Source organism: Cherax quadricarinatus, chromosome 61 (assembly GCF_038502225.1).
Source record: "Cherax quadricarinatus isolate ZL_2023a chromosome 61, ASM3850222v1, whole genome shotgun sequence".
NCBI classification, from domain to species: Eukaryota; Metazoa; Arthropoda; class Malacostraca; order Decapoda; family Parastacidae; genus Cherax; species Cherax quadricarinatus.
Window position 1 is genome coordinate 11693529 of NC_091352.1, and position 17604 is coordinate 11711132.

General features: G+C 46.5%; 1 protein-coding gene across 1 annotated transcript in view; it reads left to right on the forward strand.

Annotated features, from left to right (window-relative positions):
* The first annotated feature begins 275 nt into the window (after positions 1-275).
* LOC128699363 (meteorin) overlaps positions 276-17604 on the forward strand; it is a 179762-nt gene continuing 162433 nt past the window's right edge. Inside the window, exon 1 of the mRNA XM_053792030.2 lies at positions 276-893. Within this exon, the coding sequence (XP_053648005.1) occupies positions 655-893 (239 nt within the window). The 5' untranslated portion in view covers positions 276-654. The remainder of the gene's footprint in view (positions 894-17604) is intronic.

Consider the following 17604-nt stretch of genomic DNA (forward strand, 5'->3'; position numbering starts at 1 on the left):
TGGCTTGCTCACTTGTGAAAAATATTCATTCTCCCTTAACGACAATTGCAACGCAATTCTACTCATTTGAAGGCCTTAGTCTACCACCGTCTTGTGCTGTCGTGAAAGCAAATTTTTGCAGAAATGAAGCCGTTTGAGGAAAATGGGAAAATATGAGAGTAAAAAAATCCTGCGCTGGGCACTGTTTGAGCGCCCGAGGCGAGTTGATGCCCAGGCGTCGTCTGGGGTCTGGGGTCTCGAGCGATGGTCTGGCGCACCCCTGAAACCCACCCCAGTGACGGACATCCACTTGTTAGTTGGTATCTTGCCGTGTACGTGGGAGGTTACGTCGCTCTGGCCCACCTTGCTACCTGTTGCTTTCTGCTGTGAAATCCCCCCATACACGTGGATTTACGGATGCTTTGGTTATCGATGATGGTGTCGTAAAGCGAGTGTGTGAGCGTAAGTGCCTTCCTTTCCCAGCGTATATGAATTTGAGGAAACACAAGTGTGTGAAAAATTTGTGCCCAAGGAATACTACCCCGTTGTCACGAGGAATTTTCGCCCCCCAAAAGGATGGCATTATCGCTGAGACTTGTTACTGAGACAATGGTTCCGTGTAGAGTGAATGCCGGAGATGCTTAGCGGAGAATACGGAGAGTAGGAGTGTCAGCGATGGCCTTACTGGCGGAGGACAGGCTGTCCCAGCCGCGTCCTGACGCAGCGGGTGAAGGAAGACCATTCAACCACCACTACCATCACCCACATCTGCGTCCCTGCAGCATCCGCGGCAGGAAGACCAGCGTTAGATGGTGTCTATCCCTATCCAGACTATGGGTGTGCTGTTTATGGGTGCTGTTAGCCACTCCTGCCAACACCTGTGCGGACTCCAACGGTTGTGATTTCTATGGGAGGTGAGTTGTGTAAAAGAGTTAGTTTTAATTTGTATTCACTGGAGCAGTGCTCCGGGTGTCCCGTCTTCCTTATTATTTGCATTTTAAATTTTTACCTCCCCAGAATGGGACCCACAGGTCGACTAACACCCAAATCCCAATATTACTGCTAGATGAGCAGGTCCAACAGGTGTATGGAGTTTTTTCCATATGTTGGGCTTAGCCCTGGAGATAGTCCGCTAGCGTCCAGGTGCATATTTATGCTAGGTACAGGTACACACAGGTACATTCATTATGTATAGTTTAACATATGTGCAAATTACTTAGGATAACCCCAAAAAGTCAGACAGTTGACCTATTTCCACTCGAGTCAGCGGGAGTAAGGAGACATGCCCATTCGTTTCGCACCTGCCCAGGATGCGTCCCACAACAACAAACTTATACCCAGGTACCTATTTACTGCTAGGTAAACAGTCACACTTCCACACAGTTTGGAGTACGATGTAAACACTTCAGGTTTGGAGAGAGGGGCGTTCCTTGATGCCCTCGCTGTGCTCTTGATCCAAGGAATCAGAGCTGCCCTTTCCGTTCTTCAAAGTATTAAGGTAATTGTGGTTATTTTTCGTAGGGGGTAGTAGTAGTTGTTCTTGTTGTTATTGCCCTCCTTCTTCTTCGTCTTCTTCTTCTTCGTCTTCTTCTTCTTCTTCTTCTTCTTCTTCTTCTTCTTCTTCTTCTTCTTCTTCTTCTTCTTCTTCTTCTTCTTCTTCTTCTTCTTCTTCTTCTTCTTCTTCTTATTATTATTATTATTATTATTATTATTATTATTATTATTATTACAGCAACATATTACATTTAAATATATACAGATGTTTACGCTGTGATCCCTTCTTCCCCTGAACACCTGTAAATTACCTGTGGTCGCTTCCGCAGGTCACCGCCTCCGCGGCCCGGTGCCACACCAGACCTGTGTCTAAGAGTAGTTTTTTATTTTTCACGAGGGTTAGTAAGCTCAGTGGGCTAGTAGCCACGAAAAGGTTAGTAATCCACTTGGTTGCTACAAAAAAATCGATGGGTTTACTTGTAGATCGCGACCCCTGCTACCTGGAGGGTCTACCACTCTTCCTGGAGGGTGTTCAGGGGGTCACCGCCCCCCGCAGCCCGGTTCATGACCAGGCCTCCCGATCTCAGATCATTGATAATGTTATTTGTAGCTTTAGTGCCTGCAACACCGTCATTATTATTATTATTATTATTATTATTATTATTATTATTATTTATTGGTATTATTATTATTATTATCAGAAACAAGCGCTAAACCCATATGGATCAGACTTCAGGGAATACGAAAATTCCCTAGAAAGGTCACAGGTAACTCTCAGAGGAAAAATGCAATGACTTAATTAATTATCTTAAAGACGAGCCTAGATCTTAGGCTCACGAACTAGTGTGACCCATACAGGTTTATCAAATTTAATTAAATAATAATTAATAATAATAATAGTAATAATAATAATTCGAAAGAAAATGTCATGATCTGCCCATCAAGATTTATTTTGATTTGGGCGCGTGGTCTGTTGAGTTGTCCTCAGGTCACGTTACACCAGCACGGGGTCACTTAGGGTCACGTTACACCGGTTAAAGGTCACTAAGGGGTGGATGAAAGGTCGTTACGAGACATCAACGGTGAAGTAACATGTGCGTCCTGAGCTCAGTCATGTGCTGAGTTAGTGCTGCTGCTCCTCGCTGCTCTTACTGCTCTTGCTGCTGCTGCTGCTGCTGCTGCTGCTGCTGCTCATGATGTAGTCTTTGTCTTCTTCATTTTTACTTCTTCATAACTTTTCTTCTTCATCTTCATTTCTGCGACTGACTGAAAGAGACGGAAATTTCCTTTTGGTTTTGGTTGCAAGCGTACTCACCTATATGTAGTTGCAGGGATCGATTCACAACTCCTGGTGTGTGTGTGTGTGTGTGTGTGTGTGTGTGTGTGTGTGTGTGTGTGTGTGTGTGTGTGTGTGTGTGTGTGTGTGTGTGTATATGTGTGTGTGTGTGTGTGTGTGTGTGTGTGTGTGTGTGTGTGTGTGTGTGTGTGTGTGAGAGAGAGAGAGAGAGAGAGATACCTACATAGTCGTAGCTACAAGATCATAACTAAGCTTTTGGTGTCCAGTCATTAGTATTCACCGTAAAGGCTTTTAAGCTTCCGGTGATTATAAAGAAGTGTACGTGAGTGTGGAAATAGTACCAACAGTGACACTATTCAAATTCCATGTACTCTCTCGTTCGGAGTATTGTTCACCGTTGACGGCTCCATTCATGGCAGGGGAGATAAGAGATCTGGAACACTGAGAGATTATGTAATGCCTGCATGCTGCCAATAGAGCATTTAAATTACAGGGAACACCTCGAAATCCTAAAAACCTACTCGCTGGAACGAAGGAGAGTTGTATGATAATATATATGCATGGAAAGTACTTGAGGGCCTTGTTCCAAATCTGCACGCTGCCATAACAAACTGGAGTGAGAGATATGGGAGAAAATGTACGATAAACCCAGTGTAAAGCAGAGCCGCCGTGAACACAACAGAATATTGTATCAGCACACCTGGTTCCGGAATATTCAACGTTTTGCCACCTAAAGTCTACCTGTAGGCAGTTCTGGGGGTCAACGCCTGATCAACCAGGCTGTTACTGTTGGCCACACGCAGTCCAGCGTACGAGCCACAGCCCGGCTGGTCAGAGTTTAGGTATCTGTCCAGTTCCCACTTGAAGACACAAGTGTCAGGGCACCTAACACTTGTGTTTCCTCTCAGTGTACACACAACACCTTTATATTGAGGGATGTTGCACCGTCTGCTGAGTCTTTGCTTTCACAGGGAGGGATTTTCGTGAGCAGATTTGGGACAAGTCCCTCTAGGAATTTCCAGGTATAAATTATGATGCACCTTTCTCGCCTGCATTCCAAAGAACTTTTAATTTCTCAAGTTTTCCATAAAGGAGTAGCTGGAATTTGTCCTATTGGAAGTCATATTGCCTTTTGCAGTCCATTGGAAGACTTGGTTTGTAGTTCGTACGTTGGACTGCGTGCGGCCAGCAGTAACAGCCTCGTTGATCAGGCCCTGCTCCACCAGGAGGCCTGGTCATGGACCGGGCCGTGGGGGCGTTGATCCCCGGAATGCTCTCCAGGTAATATCCTCTTTAAGATTTACGGATGACAGTCATGCAGATTCTAGTATCATCTGCAAAGGAAGACAGTACTATGGTTTACATTTCTGTCTGTGTCAGAAATGAGAATGAGGAAGAAAATGGAGGCGAGTACTGTGCCTTGTGGAACAGCTTTTCGCTATTGCAGCCTCATAATTCTGTTCACTATTACGCCATGTTTTCTCTGGGGTATAAAGTTAAAGATCCATCTGTCCACTTTTCCAGTTATTCCATTCCATTTTGTGCACTATTACACCATGATCGCACTTGTTAAAGGCTTTTGCAAAGTCTGAACCCAAGCTGCCGTGAGTTGCGCAGCTGTTGGGAATCCAAGTGGTTGGCTGTCTTGCTTCTTGGAAACCTTTCAGAGATTTTTATGATGTGGGACGTTAGAACTATCGGTCTTTAATTCTTTGCTATTATTGCTTTGCTGCCACCTTTGTGGAGTGGGGCTATATCCTTTGTTTTCAGTGACCTGTGGGATGACCAGTGTGTCAAGGCTCCCTCTCCACAGCACGCTGTAGGGGGTTCTTGGAGTTCTTGGTGAAAGCTGCTGGGACAAGTATAAAAGTCTTCAAAAGGAAACTGAACCAAAAGGAAACTGAACAAGTACCTTTACCAAGTACTAAATCAACCAGGGTGTGATGGGCCAGCGGGCCGCTAGTAGCAGCAGCAGCAACCTGGTTGACCAGGCAAGCACCAGACAAGCCTGACCCGGGCTTCGAGCGTAGGAAAATTCTTGAAACTGGTCAAAGATATATCAAAGGTAAAGGTGAGTGAGAAAAAGAGAGGGAGAGAAAGAGAGAATGGCAAACATGTAAGTAGCAGTAACGTCTCGTGCATAAGGCAAGATTGGTGCAATCGAGAGAGTAGGAGGTAGCAGCAAGTGGATATAATGGCGCGTATTTCAGAGGAGATTGGCGCAGTCTAGTCTGTATTGGATCTACTTTAGAGGGGGAGGCCAAGGGAAATTTTCCTGTTAACCGCCATTATCGCTGTCTCTAGTCCTCTCTTGTGCAGTATACTTTATCACTCAGTCAAATATGAAATTTGCTGGCTTGGGGAGTTCTTTTTTCCCCTGTCGTTCGTCAGGAGGTAAACAAGCCTGACGCGGGTTATTTTCAAATGGTCGCCAGCCTGAGTTGAGATAGACGGTGGTTTCTACTTGCATGTGAATGTTGCAGCCGTTGATGCTTATGTTAGTCATTGATGCTACTGTTGCAGCTGTTGACGCTACTATTGAAGCCGTTGACGCTACTGTTGCAGGCGTTAACGTACTGTTGCAGGCGTTGACGCTGTTGTTGATGTTAATGTTGCAGTCGCTGATGTTAATGTTGCAGCCGTTGATGCTAGTGGTGCAGCCCTTTACGTTAATGTTGCAGGTTGCAACCGTTGACTCAGTGATGGTCCGCACACTCAGCCTTACTGCTGGATTTTGATCGAGTCCCACACTTCTGCGTGTCCATACTATCTGCATGGCCATATTGATAGTCTCGCAATAGTCATACTGATAGTCTCGCAGTGGTCACACTGATAATCTCGCAATAGTCCTACTGATAGTCTCTCAGTAGTCTAAACTTTTGTATATTGTCTCTTACCATTTAAGTGGTACCTTGCAGGGGACACTTAAGTAAACTATCTCACGTTCTTCCCACTTGCATATCCTGAGGTCCCGTCCATTTTTTAAACCTGTAATCTGGTTGAATTACCTTTTAGCCTCTGCAACATTGCAACTTCTGGACAGTGAAATCGCTTGCTATAAAAGCCGGAGACGGTGTAAAATATCTGCGGTGAAATGCAAGGCGACGATGACTGTATTAAGAGAAAATTTAATACTTGCAACTGGAGCAAAACTCTCTAGTTGATCAGGCTAGCACCAGACGAGCCTGGTCCGTGGCCGGGCTCCAGGAGTAGAGAGACTTTCGGAACTCTTCAAAGGTAAAGGTAAGACTGTTAAATAAAAGGACACAAATGCAGCTAATGTGACATTTTAGAGTGGCAACGTTTCGCTCTCCAGGAGCTTTGTCAAGCCGTTACAAACAATACATGGACACATAGGGTATATATAGGCTTTGAGTGAGGTGTAGTACAAGTAGAAATAATAGCAGTAGTTATGGTTTAGAAAGACACGTAAGCAAACACTATAACATATTTATTAGAAAACGTTTCGGTCCTGGGACCTTGATCACTTGATCAAGGTCCCAGGACCGAAACGTTTTCTAATAAATATGTTATAGTGTTTGCTTACGTGTCTTTCTAAACCAACTTGTCGGTATTTATTACCAAGGTTTATACCAGCAGTAGTTATACATATGTCACATTAGTTGCATTTATGTACTTTTACTTAACATATTGTCGGTAATTCTACCACCCAGGTACTTTCAGGTACTTTCAGGAGCAGTAGATATGTGAAGACGATATAACCAGTCCATCACCCTTGAGGGTTGAGAGTTGCTATTAGCTAGCGTTATTAAATTCTCGTATTGGCAGAGGCAACGTCAGTCGTTAATTGATGGTCGAGGGTTCCTATGAAGCTAGCGTTATTAAATTCTAGTGGTGTAAACAACGCGGGTTAGTCGAGGTGTGAAGACAGAACCTACCTGAAAGTTGAAGATTGAGACACTTATGCAACATATTGGAATCTTTATTCAGGAAACGTTTCGCCACACAGTGGCTTCATCAGTCCAATACACATCAGAAGGATGTAAGGAGAGGAGGAGTTTGAGGTAAACAGTCCCTCAGCCTGGAGTCGATGTGTTCAGTCCATCAATCTTGTAGAAACTACAGCATAGAGCCGTAGACGTGAGGCGAAGCAGGAGGAGGCGGGGTCATAGTGGTACCATCCACTAGTCGAAGTAGGTCTTCGTCTTCGTAGGATCTTGTTACAAAGAATTCTTCAACATTTGTCCGACCTTTGGACGAAGACCTACTTCGACTAGTGGATGGTACCACTATGACCTCACCTCCTGCTGCTTCGCCTCACGCCTACGGCCCTATGCTGTACATTCTACAAGATTGATGGACTGAACACATCGACTCCAGGCTGAGGGACTGATTACCTCAAACTCCTCCTCTCCTTACGCCTTTCTACTTTGTATCGGACTGATGAAGCCACTGTGTGGCGAAACGTTTCCTGAATAAAGATTCCCATATGTTGCATAAGTGTCTCAATCTTCAACTTTCAGGTAGGTTCTGTCTTCACACCTCGACTAACCCGCGTTGTTTACACCACTAGAATTTAATAACGCTAGCTTCATAGGAACCCTCGACCATCAATTAACGACTGACGTTGCCTCTGCCAATACGAGAATTTAATAACGCTAGCTAATAGCAACTCTCAACCCTCAAGGGTGGTGGACTGGTTATATCGTCTTCACATATCTACTGCTCCTGCCTACTTTCTGTACTCGACTGAAGAAGCCTACTGTGTAGGCGAAACGTTTCGGAATAAAGTTGTCTAACTGTTGCTCATGTGTCTTACCTACCAACCTGTCGGTATTGTATACCATTTTGATATTCACTCAACCCTCAACCGTCAACCCACGACTGACCTGCCTTGCCTCTGGATAGCTGTGTTTCTGAAGCTTGTCAACTGCACTAGGGGTCATTAAGGCTGCAGGTAACATTATCACCGGCAGACAAGAACACTTTCATCCCTTAAATGGGGATTTAAGTAAACTCAGTGCCGGATCAGCCGGGCTGTGGCTCGTACGTTGGACTGCGTGCGGCCAGCAGTAACAGCCTGGTTGATCAGGCCCTGATCCACCGGGAGGCCTGATCATGGACCGGGCCGCGGGGGCGTTGATCCCCGGAATAACCTCCAGGTAACCTCCAGATAAGAACATGAGAATGGTGGAACACTGCAGAAGGCCTACTGGCACATACCAGACAGGTCTTTCTCGAACACAAACCTACTTAACAAAAATGCTTGCCCAACCCATATTCATTGCTTCCCAAGAAATAAGCTTTAATAAAAACATAAGAACATGGAGGAGCACTGGCCCACTGGCCCATACTGGGCAGGTCCTTCTGAGTTATACCTCTTAGTTTATGTATCCTCTGCTCCCTCTACCACTACCAGAATTTAATAACGGCCGACACCGTTGGCATAATTACGCTGCTAGCCAGACCAGGACAGTCAACTAGCAGTTATCTTATTGCAGTCAATTGAGCACTCAACCGCAGTTCTGAAGTGGTCGTCATCACATTAAAAAGAACCGCTCGTTTAGTAATTCCAATTGGGCCAGGGTAGGGTAGAATGGACCATGTGGATGGGCGGTGTAAGGGCAGTGTTTGCTGGGGTCCCCCCCCTGACCCGCCCCGTTCGTAAACCTGTTGCTGCTGATTGTTCCCATCGTTTGTTGCTTGTGTAGGGCGCCCTCTTGCTGGCCCTTCCAGTGGGATGCTGAAGGGCTCTTGATTGAAGGAACTGGGGCTTCTCCCTCCCCCCCCCCCAGGCGTTGTAAGTCCCACTACTGATTTGGATTTTCCCAGTGGCTATAATAATAATACTGTATTAATCTTGGTATAATTACCGACAATATGTTAAGTATAAGGACAAAAGCAACTAATGTGATATTTTACTGTGGCAACATTTCGCTCTCCAGGAGCGAAACGTTACCACAATAAAATGTCACATTAGTTGCATTTGTGTTCTTTTAATTAATAATAATAATAATAATAATAATAATAATAATAATAATAATAAACATTGTTGCTATATTTTCAAAGTCAGTTTGAAGGCAGCTGAATTATTGAACCTCTCTCTCTCTCTCTCTCTCTCTCTCTCTCTCTCTCTCTCTCTCTCTCTCTCTCTCTCTCTCTCTCTATCTCTCTCTCTCTCTCTCTCTCTCTCTCTCTCTCTCAACATCTGCGTGTTGTTGGTGCTCTTCACTGTGCAGGCTCGTCACAGATTAACCTCATCGTCTGCCACTCCTCTAAACCAGCACAATCATCCACCTACACCGCATCCAGCAGCAGGCAGGCACAATCATCCAAGTGCTTGATCAAGCCGGCTGTGATGGATGTGTGGGGGTAGCGGGCCGCCATCAGGAACAGCCTTGTTGAGCAGGCAAGCACCAGACAAGCCTAGTCCAGGGGCTGGGCTCTACGGGTGGGAAAACTCTCGAAAGTCATCATAGGTATATCAAAGGTAAAGGTATATCACCCACACTACGTTCTCCAGCCCTAACTACACCAACAACACTACGTTGTCCAGCCCTAACTACACCAGCAACCCTACGTTCTCCAGCCCTAACTACACCAGCAACCCTACGTTCTCCAGCCCTAACTACACCAGCAACCCTACGTTCTCCAGCCCTAACTACACCAGCAACCCTCCGTTCTCCAGCCCTAACTACACCAACAACCCTACGTTCTCCAGCCCTAACTACACCAGCAACCCTACGTTCTCCAGCCCTAACTACACCAGCAACCCTACGTTCTCCAGCCCTAACTACACCAGCAACCCTACGTTCTCCAGCCCTAACTACACCAGCAACCCTACGTTCTCCAGCCCTAACTACACCAACAACCCTACGTTCTCCAGCCCTAACTATATCAACAACACTACGTTCTGCAGCACTAATTACACCAACAACACCACCTCGTCTACCATCACCACAGCATCAATACAACCCCCACCTCCAACATCATCTACCACCACTACTACAGCATCAATACAACCCCCACCTCCAACATCATCTACCACCACTACTACAGCATCAATACAGCCACCACCTCCAATATCATCTAGTATCACCTCCATCACCACAGCATCAATACAACCACCACCTCCACCATCATCTACCACCACCACCACAGCACCAATACATCCACCACTACAGCATCAATACAACCACCACCTCCAACATCATCTACCATCACTACTACAGCATCCATTCAACCACCACCTCCAACATCATCTACCACCACTACCACAGCATCAATACAACCACCACCTCCAACATCATCTACCATCACTACTACAGCATCCATTCAACCACCACCTCCAACATCATCTACCACCACTACCACAGCATCAATACAAGCACCACCTCCAGCATCATCTAGCATCACCTCCACCACAGCATCAATACAACCACCACCACCAACATCATCTCTCCCAACACCACTACCATCACAACCACCGTCACCACCACCGCCACTATCACCACTACCACATCTCTCACCTGCTCTCTACCGCCCTTGACAAGGTGTCAATAAATCTTAGTTTCCTGAGTGCCTCACGTCATATATCTTACTGCTGGAGACAGCGTCACAAAGATGCTGGAGTTTTTGCAGCGGCCGCTGGAGTAGGTGCCTGTGACTGTTGGATTGATCGCCTCCTGCACACCATTCTTCCAGACACTAACCCTCAGTTGCCTCACTTGTATATTAAAAGTGGAAGTAAAAAATAGCGAAGTCTTTCCAATAAATTTATTGAAATCTCGTTTTCTGTACGTAAGATGTTTGCGAAGTGTGTGTGTACTCACCTAGTTGTACTCACCTAGTTGAGGTTGCGGGGGTCGAGTCCAAGCTCCTGGCCCCGCTTCTTCACTGATCGCTACTAGGTCACTCTCCCTGAGCCGTGAGCTTTATCATACCTCTGCTTAAAGCTATGTATGGATCCTGCCTCCACTACATCGCTTCCTATACTCGGCAGCTCCCACCATGACTGGATATCTGGAGGTTATTCCGGGGATCAACGCCCCCGCGGCCCGGTCCATGACCAGGCCTCCCGATGGATCAGGGCCTGATCAACTAGGCTGTTACTGCTGGCCGCACGCAGTCCAACGTACGAGCCACAGCCCGGCTGATCCGGCACTGACTTTAGGTATCTGTCCAGCTCTCTCTTGAAGGCAGCCAGGGGTTTATTGGCAATTCCCCTAATGCTTGATGGGAGGCTGTTGAACAGTTTTGGGCCCCGGACACTTATGGTGTTTTCCCTTAGTGTACCAATGGCGCCCCTACTTTTTATTGGCGGCATTTTGCATCGCCTGCCCAGTCTTTTACTTTCGTAGGGAGTGATTTCTGTGTGCAGATTTGGGACCATTCCTTCCAAGATTTTCCAAGTGTAGATTATGATATATCTCTCCCTCCTGCGTTCCAACGAGTACAAGTCAAGTGCTTCCAAGCGTTCCCAGTAGTTAAGGTGCTTGACAGAACTTATACGTGCAGTAAAGGATCTCTGTACACTCTCTAGATCTGCGATTTCACCTGCTTTGAATGGAGATGTTAATGTACAGCAGTATTCCAGCCTAGAGAGAACAAGTGATTTGAAAAGGATCATCATGGGCTTGGCATCTCTCGTTTTGAAAGTTCTCATTATCCATCCTATCATTTTCTTTGCACGTGCGATCGTGGCACTGTTGTGATCCTTGAAAGTGAGATCCTCAGACATTACTACTCCCAGGTCCCTTACATTATTTTTCCGCTCTATTGTATGGCCGGAGTCAGTAGTATACTCTGTTCTAGTTATTATCTCCTCCAGTTTTCCATAACGGAGTAGTTGGAATTTGTCCTCATTGAACATCATATTGTTTACCGTTGCCCACTGGAAAACTTTGTTTATATCTTCTTGGAGGTTAACCGCGTCCTCAGCAGATGACAGCCTCATGCAGATCCTAGTATCATCCGCAAAGGATGATACGGTGCTGTGGTGTATATCTCTGTTTATGTCTGATATGAGGATAAGGAATAAGATGGGGGCGAGTACTGTGCCTTGTGGAACAGAGCTCTTCACTATGGCAGCCTCCGATTTAACTCTGTTGACCACTACTCTTTGTGTTCGATTTGTTAGGAAGTTGAAGATCCATCTCCCCACTTTCCCAGTTATTCCTTTATCACGTATTTTATGGGCTATTACGCCATGATCGCATTTGTCAAATGCTTTTGCAAAGTCTGTGTATATTACATCTGCATTCTGATTTTCTTCCAGTGCATCCAAGGTCATGTCATAGTGATCCAGTAGTTGTGAGAGGCAGGAGCGACCTGCCCTGAACCCATGTTGCCCTGGATTGTGCAGATTTTGGGAATCCAGGTGATTTGCAATCCTGCTTCTTAGCACTCTTTCAAAGATTTTTATGATGTGGGACGTCAGAGCTATTGGTCTATAGTTCTTAGCTAATGCTTTGCTGCCACCTTTATGGAGTGGGGCTATATCCGTTGTTTTAAGTGACTGTGGAATTTCACCCATGTCCAAGCTCCTCCTCCATAGTGTACTTAGGGCATGCGAGAGGGGTTTCTTGCAGTTCTTAATGAAAACAGAGTTCCACGAGTCTGGGCCCGGGGCTGAGTGCATAGGCATGTTGTCAATGGCTTTTTCGAAATCTATCGGAGTTAGGGTAATGTCGGAAATCTGGCATACATTTATGGAGTTTTGAGGCTCATTCATGAAGAAATCATTTGGGTCGTCGATCCTCAGACCGATTAGTGGTTCACTAAACACAGAGTCGTACTGGGATTTCAATATTTCACTCATTTCCTTGTTGTCATCTGTGTAAGTCCCATCCTGTCTGAGTAAGGGCCCGATACTAGATGTGGTATTTGCCTTGTTTTTGGCATATGAAAAGAAATATTTTGAATTTCTTTCAATTTCACTAATAGCTTCCCAAACTATTCCACTTACTGACTACTCTGTGGCTGAAGAAATACTTCCTAACATCCCTGTGATTCATCTGTGTCTTCAGCTTCCAACTGTGTCCCCTTGTTACTGTGTCCAATCTCTGGAACATCCTGTCTTTGTCCACCTTGTCAATTCCTCTCAGTATTTTGTATGTCGTTATCATGTCCCCCCTATCTCTCCTGTCCTCCAGTGTCGTCAGGTTGATTTCCCTTAACCTCTCCTCGTAGGACATACCTCTTAGCTCTGGGACTAGTCTTGTTGCAAACCTTTGCACTTTCTCTAGTTTCTTCACGTGCTTGGCTAGGTGTGGGTTCCAAACTGGTGCCGCATACTCCAATATGGGCCTAACGTACACGGTGTACAGGGTCCTGAATGATTCCTTATTAAGATGTCGGAATGCTGTTCTGAGGTTTGCTAGGCGCCCATATGCTGCAGCAGTTATTTGGTTGATGTGCGCTTCAGGAGATGTGCCTGGTGTTATACTCACCCCAAGATCTTTTTCCTTGAGTGAGGTTTGTAGTCTCTGGCCCCCTAGACTGTACTCCGTCTGCGGTCTTCTTTGCCCTTCCCCAATCTTCATGACTTTGCACTTGGTGGGATTGAACTCCAGGAGCCAATTGCTGGACCAGGTCTGCAGCCTGTGCAGATCCCTTTGTAGTTCTGCCTGGTCTTCGATCGAGTGAATTCTTCTCATCAACTTCACGTCATCTGCAAACAGGGACACCTCAGAGTCTATTCCTTCCGTCATGTCGTACACAAATACCAGAAACAGCACTGGTCCTAGGACTGACCCCTGCGGGACCCCGCTGGTCACAGGTGCCCACTCTGACACCTCGCCACGTACCATGACTCGCTGCTGTCTTCCTGACAAGTATTCCCTGATCCATTGTAGTGCTTTCCCTGTTATCCCTGCTTGGTCCTCCAGTTTTTGCACCAATCTCTTGTGTGGAACTGTGTCAAACGCTTTCTTGCAGTCCAAGAAAATGCAATCCACCCACCCCTCTCTCTCTTGTCTTACTGCTGTCACCATGTCATAGAACTGTGTGTGTGTGTGTGTGTGTGCTTCCGAAGTCTGTGTGTACTCAATTGTGGTTGCAGGGGTCGATTCATAGCTCATGGTCCCGCCTCTTCACTGGTCGCTACTAGGTCCACTCTCTCCCTGCTACATAAGCTTTATCGTACATCTTCTTAAAGCTGTATATGGTACCTGCCATCACTACATCACTTTCCAGACTATTCCACTTCTGACAACTCTGTGACTGAAGAAATACTTCCTAACATCCCTGTGACTCGTCAATCTTCAACTTTCTATTGTGACCCCTTGTTGCTGTGTCCCATCTCTGGAACATCCTGTTTCTTCCACCTTGTCAATTCCTCTCGGTATTTTATATGTTATTATGTGTCTTCCCTGACCCTCTTGGTCTCCAGTGTCGTCAGGTCGAGATCCCTTAACCTCTCCTCTTAGGACATACCCCTTAGCTCCAGGACTAGTCTCGTTGCAAACCTTTTGCCCTTTCTCTAGTTTCCTGACGTGCTTGGCCAGGTGTGGGTTTCAAACTGGTGCTGCATACTCCAATATGGGCCTAACGTACACTGTGTACAGGGCCCGGAATGACTCCTTACTGAGATGCCGGAATACTCTTAGATGTGTGTGTGTGTGTACTCACCTAGTTGAGGTTGCAGGGATCGAGTCCTAGCTCCTGGCCCCTGTGTGTGTGTGTGTGTGTGTGTGTACTCACCTATTTGTAGTTGCAGGAATCGATTCACAGCTCCTGGCCTCACCTCTTCGCTTGTCGCTACCAGGTCCACTGTGTGCGTGAGAGAGACAGACAGACACAGACAGACAGACAGAGATGGACAAGGTTAACGGGTCAAGAAGGTTCCAGGAGACCTGCCCATATGACTCGCCTCGCCCCGCCTCGAGATTGCACCAAGATCCTTTCCCTTATGACCACGAGCACTGTACCACTGGGCTACGAGGTACCATCATATAGCACCTGACCAAGCCAGCTGATAACCCACGTTGTCAACAAAGGCCCCCCAGCATGGGTGAGTGACCAGTCACCAGGAGCACAGTGGTCTGAGAGGTGAGAGACCAGGCTAGTGGAGGGGGAGCCACCAGTCTGCCGGTAAGTGCCACTAATTGGGTAATGGCTCCTGGTTTACACTTGACACTTTAGAGTGCCCAGCGGTAAGAATGACACCGTTAACACCTCCCGTTGTCTGGCACTGGACTACTGTTGCTGACTAGGTTATGACGAGGTAGTGTTAAGTAGGTGCAGTGGTGTTCAGACCATGGAGTGCTGAGAGATAACTCTCTCTCTCTCTCTCTCTCTCTCTCTCTCTCTCTCTCTCTCTCTCTCTCTCTCTCTCTCTCTCTCTCTCTCTCTCTCTCTCTCTCTCTCTCTCTCTTTTTACACGGGGTTTGACAAGGTTAAGGATCCCTAACTTTATTGACAGGCTATTTACAGGTTAAGGATTCGTAACTTTATTGACAAGCTATATACAGGTTAAGGATTCCTAACTTTATTGACAAGCTAAGAGCTGTTACCTACATCAGCTCATTTGAAAGCATTTTTATTGTTATGAAACATACAAGTATTTTTATTGTTATGATACATACAAGTAAGGAACGGGATGAAGTTGGAGCCATCTGTGGGCCAGCATTTTCGTCTGGTCAACTGACTTTATCTCTGACAGGATTGTAGATGAATGGTTCAGAGAACCGACACATTGATAAAGCATGTCTAATTGCACATGTGTCTAATTTATCAATGACTTTATCTCGTTGACATCATAATGCTGTACGAATGTATTCCATACTCGAGTCATTCTGGGGATAAATGATCTCAGATGAAGTGATGTTCTGGAGAATTGTACAGCCAGAGTGAAGTTGCTGCTTTCTGCACACACACACACACACACACACACACACACACACACACACACACACACACACACACACACACACACACACACACACACACACACACACACACACACACACACACACACACACACACACACGGGCCAAGAGCTGAGTCTCGACCCCTGCAACCAAAATTAGGTGAGTAGGTAAGTACACACACACACACACACACACACACACACACACACACGCACACGCACACGCACACGCACACGCACACACACACACACACACACACACACGCGCGCACACGCACACGCGCACACGCACACGCACACGCGCACACGCACACGAGGATGAACCAGCAAGGCTGGACTTAGTATTCACCTTGAGTAGTGCAGATATCGAGGACATCACATATGAAAGACCCCTTGGGGCCAGTGACCATGTGGTTTTAAGCTTCGAATACACAGTAGAGCTACAAGTGGAGGGAGAAGCAGGAAGGCCAGGACGAATGAAGCCAAACTACAAGAAAGGGGACTACACAGGAATGAGGAACTTCCTGAACGGGGTTCAGTGGGACAGAGAACTGGCAGGGAAGCCAGTTAATGAGATGACGGAATATGTAGCAACAAAATGCAAGGAGGCTGAGGAGAGGTTTGTACCCAAGGGTAACAGGAATAATGAAAAAGCCAGGATGAGCCCATGGTTTACCCAAAGGTGCAGGGAAGCAAAAACCAAGTGTGCTAGGGAATGGAAGAAATATAGAAGGCAAAGGAGTCAGGAGAATAAGGAGAGCAGTCGTAGAGCCAGAAACGAATATGCACAGATAAGAAGGGAGGCCCAAAGACAATATGAAAACGACATAGCAGCAAAAGCCAAATCTGACCCGAAACTGTTGTACAGCCACATCAGGAGGAAAACAACAGTCAAGGACCAGGTAATCAGGCTAAGGAAGGAAGGAAGGAGGAGAGACAACAAGAAATGACCGTGAAGTATGTGAGGAACTCAACAAGAGATTCAAAGAAGTGTTCACAGAGGAGACAGAAGGGGCTCCAGAAAGACGGAGAGGTGGGGCACACCACCATGTGCTGGACACAGTGCACACAACCGAGGAAGAAGTGAAGAGGCTTCTGAGTGAGCTAGATACCTCAAAGGCAATGGGGCCAAATAACATCTCCCCATGGGTATTGAGAGAGGGAGCAGAGGCGCTATGTGTACCCCTAACAACAATATTCAATACATCTATCGAAACAGGGAGATTGCCTGAGGCATGGAAGACAGCAAATGTAGTCCCAATCTTTAAAAAAGGAGACAGACATGAAGCATTAAACTACAGACCAGTGTCACTGACATGTATAGTATGCAAAATCATGGAGATTATCAGGAGAAGAGTGGTGGAACACCTAGAAAGGAACGATCTCATCAACAGCAGCCAACATGGTTTCAGGGACGGGAAATCCTGTGTCACAAACCTACTGGAGTTCTATGACATGGTGACAGCAGTAAGACAAGAGAGAGAGGGGTGGGTGGATTGCATTTTCTTGGACTGCAAGAAGGCGTTTGACACAGTTTCACACAAGAGATTGGTGCAAAAACTGGAGGACCAAGCAGGGATAACAGGGAAGGCACTACAATGGATCAGGGAATACTTGTCAGGAAGACAGCAGCGAGTCATGGTACGTGGCGAGGTGTCAGAGTGGGCACCTGTGACCAGCGGGGTCCCACAGGGGTCAGTCCTAGGACCAGTGCTGTTTCTGGTATTTGTGAACGACATGACGGAAGGAATAGACTCTGAGGTGTCCCTGTTTGCAGATGACGTGAAGTTGATGAGAAGAATTCACTCGATCGAAGACCAGGCAGAACTACAAAGGGATCTGCACAGGCTGCAGACCTGGTCCAGCAATTGGCTCCTGGAGTTCAATCCCACCAAGTGCAAAGTCATGAAGATTGGGGAAGGGCAAAGAAGACCGCAGACGGAGTACAGTCTAGGGGGCCAGAGACTACAAACCTCACACAAGGAAAAAGATCTTGGGGTGA